At 41.3% G+C, this 9239-nt stretch overlaps 1 protein-coding gene across 1 annotated transcript in view; it reads right to left on the reverse strand.

The window, feature by feature from the left end:
• Positions 1-8978, reverse strand: part of LOC103459411 (vang-like protein 1) — a 26566-nt gene extending 17588 nt beyond the window's left edge. The window contains exons 1-3 of the mRNA XM_008400934.2: positions 8789-8978; positions 2503-2744; positions 1399-1570 (exon numbers count right to left, since the gene is read on the reverse strand). Of these exons, the coding sequence (XP_008399156.1) occupies positions 1399-1570; positions 2503-2564 (234 nt within the window). The 5' untranslated portion in view covers positions 2565-2744; positions 8789-8978. The remainder of the gene's footprint in view (positions 1-1398; positions 1571-2502; positions 2745-8788) is intronic.
• Between the last annotated feature and the right edge of the window lie 261 nt (positions 8979-9239).

The raw sequence follows: 9239 nt of genomic DNA on the forward strand, positions 1-9239 counted from the left end.
GTTTTCCCCAAAGTGGCGCTTGGCAGGAAACTCAGGCTAATCACAGTCTCTCTCTCTCTCTCTCTCTCTCTCTCTCTCTGTCTCTCTCTTTATCTCTCTCTCTCTCCACTGGAGACCAGTTCATATTCCATCAGCTCCGCCAGTCGATGTTTGCCGCTCCAGAAAGCCCAGAACAAAGCGAACGTGGGTGATGGAGATAGTAACGAAAGTGCTGCTGCTGCTGCTGCTGGACACATTTTTTTGGTGGGCAAGACGCAGCACAATGGTGGATCACCTTACACCACCGACAAAGCATATGAGCCGCAAGCGGACAATCACATGCCAATGGGGAATGTGTGGAATGTCACTTTGCCGCCAGAAGGGCAGAGAGAGCAGAGAGAAGGTGGAATAGGTCTAAAGAAATATCAAAATATATGACTGAAGAGAAACTTTGAGAAAGTGCAGTTGCTTACGTGTGAATCAAACGGCTCCCTGACATACAGACGAGTAAAAAATAAGAAGATACTTTTCTGATTTATACTCATTCCAACTAGGTCAGAGACACGGTGTAGGCCACCCCAGGCAAAGTCCTTTATAAGAAGAGACTGCTTCTCTTTTCCCATGTATTTTTCCTCTTTCTGCACCGTCTTTAGCTTTGGTGCACAAAAGTCAGGCATTTTGGGAAACACCTGTAGCTTAAAATTTAAAAACAACAAACCATGATCTTACAGTGGCGGTGAGGTGGTGGGGGGTGTCACAGTGAGAATAAAGCCAAAGGAAGTCATTATCTTGGAACAGAGATAGGCTGTTTCCAGTTTTTGTTCTCACTGCATGGTACAAAGAAGCCACATTAATCCTCTTATCTAAAGCTCAGCCAAAAAATATTGAACAATTTCTTCACACCACGATCTTCATATTTAAAGCATCTGCTAGCTTTTCTTCCAAGAGCCTGCTTAGGGGTTTGTTTTATGTATTTGCAAGAAGAAGCTAATTTCCTTAAACTGCTCTAGCCTCACTGAATTACTTCTATTGTTTTTTTATTATTTCCTGTTCACAACGATCCCACACAGCATGACCGGCATGCACAGTGTAACCCGGTGCTGAATCCATCCACGCCTCAAAGAGCGATGCTAATCCGCTGACCTATTTGATCTTGAGTGACCATTGTTACTTTATATGAGGGGGTGGAAAGCCAGCTGTGTTGGGAGCATGAGTTTATAAGGTCAGCATACAAAGTTCATACGAGGATTACCGGATTTGTTCTAAAAATAATGTGATTGCCACAGAGACAATTTCAGAGCGGACGTCTGGAAAACATTAATGTAACCGCCACTCATTTGCTGTTTTCGATTTTTATTTTTCTTTAGTTTCAGCTTACTGCACGGTGCGCACCGAAGGAGGCGGAACGCGAGCAAATACCTGGGTCTCATCTCCAGGATCCGCTGCTGCTGACGGCTCTCCGGGAAGCGGCTCTTCGTTGTGAACAGGGGAGTCCTGGGACGGCGTGTCGGGCGGGTTGATCACGACAGATCTCTCGGAGCGACTGCTGTCTTTGCTGCTGCCGCCTTTGTGTCTGTCGCGGCTACGTTCCCTGAAAACAGGGAGATTAACAGAAACGACAAACACAATGACTAATTCTATGTAACGATCACGAAGAGAGCCACTAGAATAACAATGCAAAGGTTAAGGAATTGCGTGGACATTGTTATCATGGTTTAATATCTTGTGTTCAATTTTAAATTTGGTCATTTTGAAATATTTCTGTTCAAGAAAACCACAGAAAAATCATGATGTGCAAACTAACAAGCTACAAGCACCTTGTCGGTAAGGCTGAAATCAGGCAAAATAAAGCAAATATTTAAATACTTGCATTACACAGCAGAACGGAAAAAGAGACATTGGCACAAAGAGCAAGTTAAAAACTAAACTAAACTAAACTATCATTCAAACTAAACTAAAAACGAACTAAACTATCATTCCGTACATCTGAATGATAATCATTCAAATGTACTGAATCAGTCTATGGTTTAAAATAAAAAAATAATAAATACACGTTATAGATGCCATTAATAAAAGTGTAATAATTACTGATAATCTATCTAACATTTTCTTTTTGGACAAAAAAACCTTGACATTTATACCAACAGTTAATTTCCCATTTCTGCCATAAAAATAAGTTTAGACAGGAAGGCTTGGCTGCAATATTTTGTTGTTGATTCCAGTTACTCTGCATAAAACTGACAAAGCTAAAATAGATTTGAGAACATCATGAGTCACAAAACGCTGATTGCATTTATGCCCATGATAAATACGGCCCTAATCCTYCATATCAATCCCCTGCTATTTTTGTCTCTCACCTCATTTACTGGGTGATGAGTGAAATAAAACAAAAAAAAAAAGAAACTAGTAAAAAATGCAACAGCTCAGGCTGGTGTGTGATCACACAAAGCAAACTCATTTTCTAGATGTCTCCAGCAGAGAAGCTGATGGGCAGGCGATGAGGCCTACGGACGGGAAGCATACCCATGGCGGTTTGATCTCCCCGAGCGACTGGAGTAGCCGGAGTGGGTCGACTCGGTGTCCATCTTAGCAGAGTTCGAAGCTGGAAATTGGGCAGGAGAACGAGGAGCGACTTGTCGTGTGACAGAGATGGTGAGTTTGAAGCAGGGCCGAGGAGGAGGATGGGGGTGTGGGCTCTTCTAGAGACAGGAATCCACAGCGACTGACAGCAACCCCAGAGAGGCTGCTTCAAATGCCACATGAACCTGAGAGACAAACAGAGAGAAATCAGGGGGAGGCATCAAAACCGGCCTTCAGCATTCAACAAATACAGTAACGATTGTCATGCAATTTTATTTTAAGCTGAATTATTAGTAACTGCGCAACACTTTGCCGTAAAACTATTTATTAAAAACATCTCTTTGCTCCTGCAAAACCTTATTGCTTTTTTGATACGTTATGTGTATATTGTAGACRAAATGGTGGGAATCTGTTCCTCTCACTTTGTGCGCTCAGCTCAGAATAATTTACAAGACAAACTTTATGTGGTAAGACTTATTAAGAGGCGGATCCAAAAACACACACTCTAAAATGTTCCACAGCAGTCACAGTTGTAAGCCGGCAAAGATGTCTTTCTGAGGCTCATTTCTTTTAGAAAAAAACATACATATGTTCTTCTTGGCAAAGAGTTTTTCTGAAAATGACAAGCAAGAAAAGCACCTCAGAAATCTTCCTAAACAAATGCCTGGCAAAAGTATTTACATGCCTTTAGGTTTTTCGGTTTGCTGTCATTTTACAATTCTACATTTAAACATATTCTATTAGGATTTTATTAGATAGATCAACACACAGTTGTGCATATTTGTGTAGAGGGAGAAACATAAATTATACACAGTTCTCTAGATAACAGCTTAAAGTCTTTCAGGGCATGTCTACATCAGCTTTGCTCATCTACAGAAATAATTAATTGCTCAACTTTCAAAACTTGCTGCAGATTCTTCGTTGGACATTGACCAGCTCATTCAAAAGAGTGAATATTCTTTGGCCTACACCGTTTTATAACTGCACTGTCTGTATGGTTTGGTTTGCTGTCCTGCTGGAAGCCTCTAAAAACCTTTCCCTCCAGGCATAATGGTGTCATTTCCATGTTTTATTTTAGAGATAATATGTTTGGTTAGATTTCTTCTCTAAAAGGTTCCCCTTTCACTACTTGTGGTGAACAATATAATCAAGACTTCTATGGCTTTCTTTCCAAAAAATGTGTTCGTATTACCATTTCTTCATCTGGACCAGATTCATAGTTGCCTTGTTAACTCAGATATTCTTTCATTTGAAGTGCAGCTCTATGTAGCTTCTATGCCAAAGGCGTCTTGGTTACTTGTCTGAATAATCGAATTAGTTTGATCAACGTAATAACTTACAAAATGTTATAAACTTTTGCATATCATTAACAATGTCACTTTTTTTTTAGACAGTCATAGCTAAAACTAAAATAAAAGTATTTTCATTTATTACATTACATTTATTCCATTTTTCATCCAGCTGTTTTTTCCCCCACAGTTTTAGATTTTGAATATCTAGGAAAGGGGCTGCACAGTGGCGCAGTTGGTAGAGCTGTTGCCTTGCAGAAAGTTCTGGGTTCGACTCCCGGCCCCGGGTCTTTGTGCATGGAGTTTGCATGTTCTCCCTGTGCATGCGTGGGTTTTCTCCGGGTACTCTGGTTTCCTCCCACAGGCCAAAAACATGACCGTCAGGTTAATTGGCCTCTCCAAATTCTCCTGAGGTGTGAGTGTGTGTGTGCATGGTTGTTTGTCCTGTCCTGCCTGGAACGTTAGCTGGAGATAGGCACCAGCAGCCCTCCCGACCCCACTGGGGGACAAATGGATGGATGGATATCTAGGAAACAATCAGATGTGTATTTTTCATTATGAACTACTAGATTGGCTTTTGCAATATTGAAACTTACACAACTAGTAATAATACAAATATATCTTCCCTGTGTAAAACGTATTATTAAATTCTCTTCTGGCTGTTAAAACATTTTTTTACAAGCAAGCACAAACTCTTGTACCTCCCAAACCAAATTAATTATAGAATATTCTGTATTAAATTAAATATTAAAGCCTTTTTTTTTTTTTTTTTTTTTTTTWCTCAACATGCATACAGATTTGTTTAAAAACTGGGACTGCATCAGGCGCACTCTGAGCCCTTAATGGGTGCAGCGTGATCCATCCAGGAGGCTGCCTTACTGTCTCACCATGCATGACCGTTCATTTGGACCGCAATCTACGCCCTGTCTGTCTCTCTGCTGTTGTCCTGACAACCAGCCGCCAGTACCCATCCCCAGCATCACCTCCTAATAACTGGAATTATTCTGCACATCATTTACAGGCGATTTGTTGTCTCTCGAGTCAATGATGGATGCTTTAACTAAATTAGCACATGCAACACAACAACAAGATGAGATCATTGTGGCAAAGAGAAATCGGCTACTGCTCATCTCTGTGTGCTTTTCGCTTAAAAATAATTTGGACTAAATCCTCTCTTTAGTCAAAATTTGCATTTAAGGATTCTCCTTCCAGCCAATTAATCTCACACCTCTAATCTTTCAAATCATTTTGATCGTGCAGCTGTAAAGAAGATCTTTCTTTGTGCTGATGTTGAAGCTAAAAGCAGGGAGGGCGTCACACGCTTTAATAAGTCAATTATGAAGACGAAATCTCATGAAGCAGCTGCAAATTTTTTAACACAAAATCTCAAATCAAATTTCCTCCTGACATCTGCGGCGTCCCCTTGTTGCCTTGCCAACGCACAAGGTTGAAGGCTGCATCTAAGGGCAACAATCAATCTCCCCTGCCGAGAGGAAATTTATGTGATATCTATGTGTGTGTGTGTGTGTGTGTGTGTGTGCATTAAAGTGGGGGGTGGCAAAGGGATAGGACCCAAACAGCAAACAATAGCCTTTCAACCCATCTAGAACCCATATGGTTAAATGAATAAGCCTGAATCAAAGCCGTTAACCCCCTGAGTGCTGAAGTCGGAGCGCGTGGCTTTCGTATGTGGGCCAGGAGAATACCGGCGCAAAGCCCACTGATGCACGAGACGATCATGAGGAGGCATGTGAACCAGGCCATGTGGAAGAATCGAAGCCACAGGCTAAGAAAAACTATCAGTTACCAATCAAGAATAACTATGAAACATGCAAGAGAGAGAGAGAGAGAGAAAAAGAAAGCATACTTTTTCTAACTGACCCTATTAAACGCGATAAATATTTAAACCTCCTGATGACATCCTGTTGAGAAAATATATTCTGCGGCTAAATGCAGTTGCATCGGCGCACATCGTTCTGCTTGGCTGCACTGAGGGAGTCACAAGGGCAGAAACTGACACTAATGTAAAACAAACATTCATTAACGTGTTTGTTTAATGGAAGGAGCCTGCTGCACAGTAGGAGCTAATATAATAACACGTGCAGGCAGATCAGATGCTACCGGCATTGTTTCGCCTTTTATCCGAGGGACATCAAAAAACCCACTTTGCTTGTCATGCATTAATGTCCTTTCAAAAGGAGAGCTGCGTCATAAGAATTAGCTTTAAGCCTCCAAGTGTAAGATTGTATCTTGCAATGATGATCTGCGAAAGAGAAAATGATCTCATCAAAATATCCAGTGCGGTCCTGGCACCCTAAGTGGTTCATATCTGCCTTGGTGCTCCTGCAGAGCTCATGCCGAAGCCTGGTTACCATAGCATCTGTGCCCTCCCTCTCGCACCCATTAGCCATTGTGCCTCCCTTCCTTCCTCCATGCACACCATGCTCTGGTGGTATTACTATGCCATAATCTGCCTGATGCAGCAGCTGACTGTTTTCACGAATCCAAAGCAGTCAACAAATTACAAAACCCCCAATCTACAAATGGCACAATTCCTACTGTGGCACACTACAACCTCTGCCGAGTCTGTTGGATTTTTATTACCGTTTTAATGTTGTTTGGAAGGAAAAAAAAAAAATTGCAGCAAAAAACACAGAAGAAAGACATTCCGCTGAGCTTGTTAAATCAAATAAATCAGATGCAGGCTGACACACTCTGTGTGTGTGTGCGTGTGCGTGTGTGTGTGTACGTGCTGGGGTGTGCCAGTGGTATTTATTGTGAATACAGTCTCCAATCCCTCTGTGGACTTCAGATAACCCAGAGAAACACCTGTTCGTTAACATATTTTAGTCCCACTGGAATTCAAACACGTACATTTTCCCATTTTGACTTTACAGCCACAAACCTCTGTATTTTTCATTGTTATTTTATGTTAATTGACAGACATAAAGTAGATCATCATTTTAAAGGTAAAGGAAAATAATAGACGGTTTTCAAATTTCATTTATAAATAAAAATCTAAATGTGGCATGCATTTTTATTGAGCCCTATCAGCCTTGAATAGATGGAAAGTGATAATGTTTGACTATTGTTTTCAAACTGTCTTGAGCACAAACATATTAAATGGAATGATATTTCTCAACTAGATATAAGCATTTAACTGTTTAATACATCCTTTGATCCAAACCAAACTATTGTAGCTATGACTGTGCAGCTAACTACACTTGCTAACTATAGTTAGCATATATGCTAACTATAGTAAATCTCCTATTTACCATACTCTCCCTTTTTCTAGATGTCGGATTAAATATTGCTCTCTGAGATGTTTGAGATATGGTTCTATAAGCTAACCCAGCTTTAAGTATCTCTACAAATGTATTTTTTGTTTGTCTGCTTTATCCCTTGGTCTTTATGATGCTATTTGTTCTCCGATGTTCTATAATAAACCTTTGTGGCCTTCATGGAACAGTTGGATTTGAAAATTATTCACAGGTGGACTTAATTTACCAATTAGGCGACTTCTGAAGACAATTAGTTCCAGAGTATTGTATTTGAGAGTTTTAGAGAAAAGGATGCTGAACACAAACACATTTATATAATTTTGCTTCCAAATCTATGCAATGCTATGTGTTGGTCTGTTATAAAATACCCCCAGCGATCCCCCAAGAAATAGACAGAAATTTGTGGTTTTAATGTGACAACCTTCTCACTATGAATTTTAAGTCACTAAAAATGGTAAAAGTCAAACACAAACAACACTTTTTTTTTCTTCTGTAGGCCTAACTTTGAGTCACACGCTATATCATAACCACTGCTGCACATTTTAACTCTGACATGCTGCAGAAATATTTCTGGGATACGTGCAAAAAAAAAAGAAAAGAAAAAGCAAATCCCTGACCTGAGATTGACTCCCGGCTTACCTCACTTTGTTCACTCACCCCCCACCTTCACAAACACGCCCACAGAGTAAAAGGAGAAAGTTAAGATCTGACACATTTCTCAGGAATGCAAACTTCAGGCCCTTCTGATGCGTTCAGGTGGAACTAAGTAAAAGTACAGTAGGAGGAAGGAGTAGCACAGCCATTGCTGAGGAAGAGATGCTTCCCCCCTGTCCAGCCAGCTCTGCTGTAAGTGCTTTTACATCTTTCTATAGGCCTGCTGTAAAGAATCTCGCATCACGCCATCCAAACTTTAGCCTAAAGGTAGTGCTGTTTCCTCTTACATCCTGTCCGGCCAGTCAGAAACCGTGGCTTTAAAGAGAACAAAAGGCAAAAGCAACCCCTTTTCTTTTGATCTCTCCTTGCAGGAGCTGATATGACTCATCTGATCAGGAGTTCCCCAGCCTCTCCTAACAGCGCTGCTCAATAATAAATAACTGTAGCTCTCTCTGCACAGCATCAAGGCAGCGCCAGAGAAGCTGTTTCAGATTCAGTAGCACTTCATCCAGCTGTGCAGCCCTGTAGACAGCTGCCGAGGATGGCGATGCCCTGCGGAGGCTGCCTCGTCTCCGAACAGCCTGTGTTTCACAGGCGCTGGCAGAGAGAAGGGTGTTACTGATCTGCTTCACAGCTGCAGCATCAGTCCCAACCTGAACCCCCCATTCACCCCCAGTCAGTGGCCTGTGTGATGTGCAATCACCTCAGATTGGCCACTCGTTTTTGATGCGTTTTATTAGAGCTGTGTTCTAATAAAACATAAAACAGGGTACCCAAAAAAAGAAGAAGAACAGATTAGGACTCAGCATCTGTTTGCTAAGGAGAAAAGCTTTTTTTTTTTTTTTTTTTTATAATCATCCTCGCCGCTACGACAGCAGGGAACTTAATTCCTATGAGGTCGTGTGCCTTCGGTTTTTTTTTTTTTTTTTCTTTTTGGGCAGAGACAGCCTCCACCCCGTTCCAGTGCCATAAACACAGCATTTCGATAAAGCTTAATTTACTTACCTTTGACTCAGAATTGCCTCGTATTCCGGGAATGCGCGTCTGGACGCCAGTCAGTGGATGTGCGGCTGCTGCTCTGAGGCGCGTCTGTCTGAGCCGAGAGAGGCAGGTCCTTCACACGAGCCTGGCTGGCTATTGTAGTGAGCAGGACCAGAGAGGCAGGCGGAGTGGATGTACAATGCTCCCAGAAGAGCCACGACGAGATTTCACTCCAGGCCACAAGAGGTCGTCATTTGTGTGACTTGACGACCCTCCACGAAACAGGAAAACTTACAACACAAATATGTTATTATTTATTTTTTTATTTTTATTTTTTTCCCCCCACGTTAATTCACATTATCGGTCAATGGAGAAATTCTGTTTGCTCGACTTAAAGACATTTTGCGGCAACAACAACAACAACAACAACAAAAATCTGAAAATACATATAAAAAGCCCAAAATCACAATAAACG

Source organism: Poecilia reticulata, linkage group LG2, assembly GCF_000633615.1.
Source record: "Poecilia reticulata strain Guanapo linkage group LG2, Guppy_female_1.0+MT, whole genome shotgun sequence".
In the NCBI taxonomy this organism is placed as follows: domain Eukaryota; kingdom Metazoa; phylum Chordata; class Actinopteri; order Cyprinodontiformes; family Poeciliidae; genus Poecilia; species Poecilia reticulata.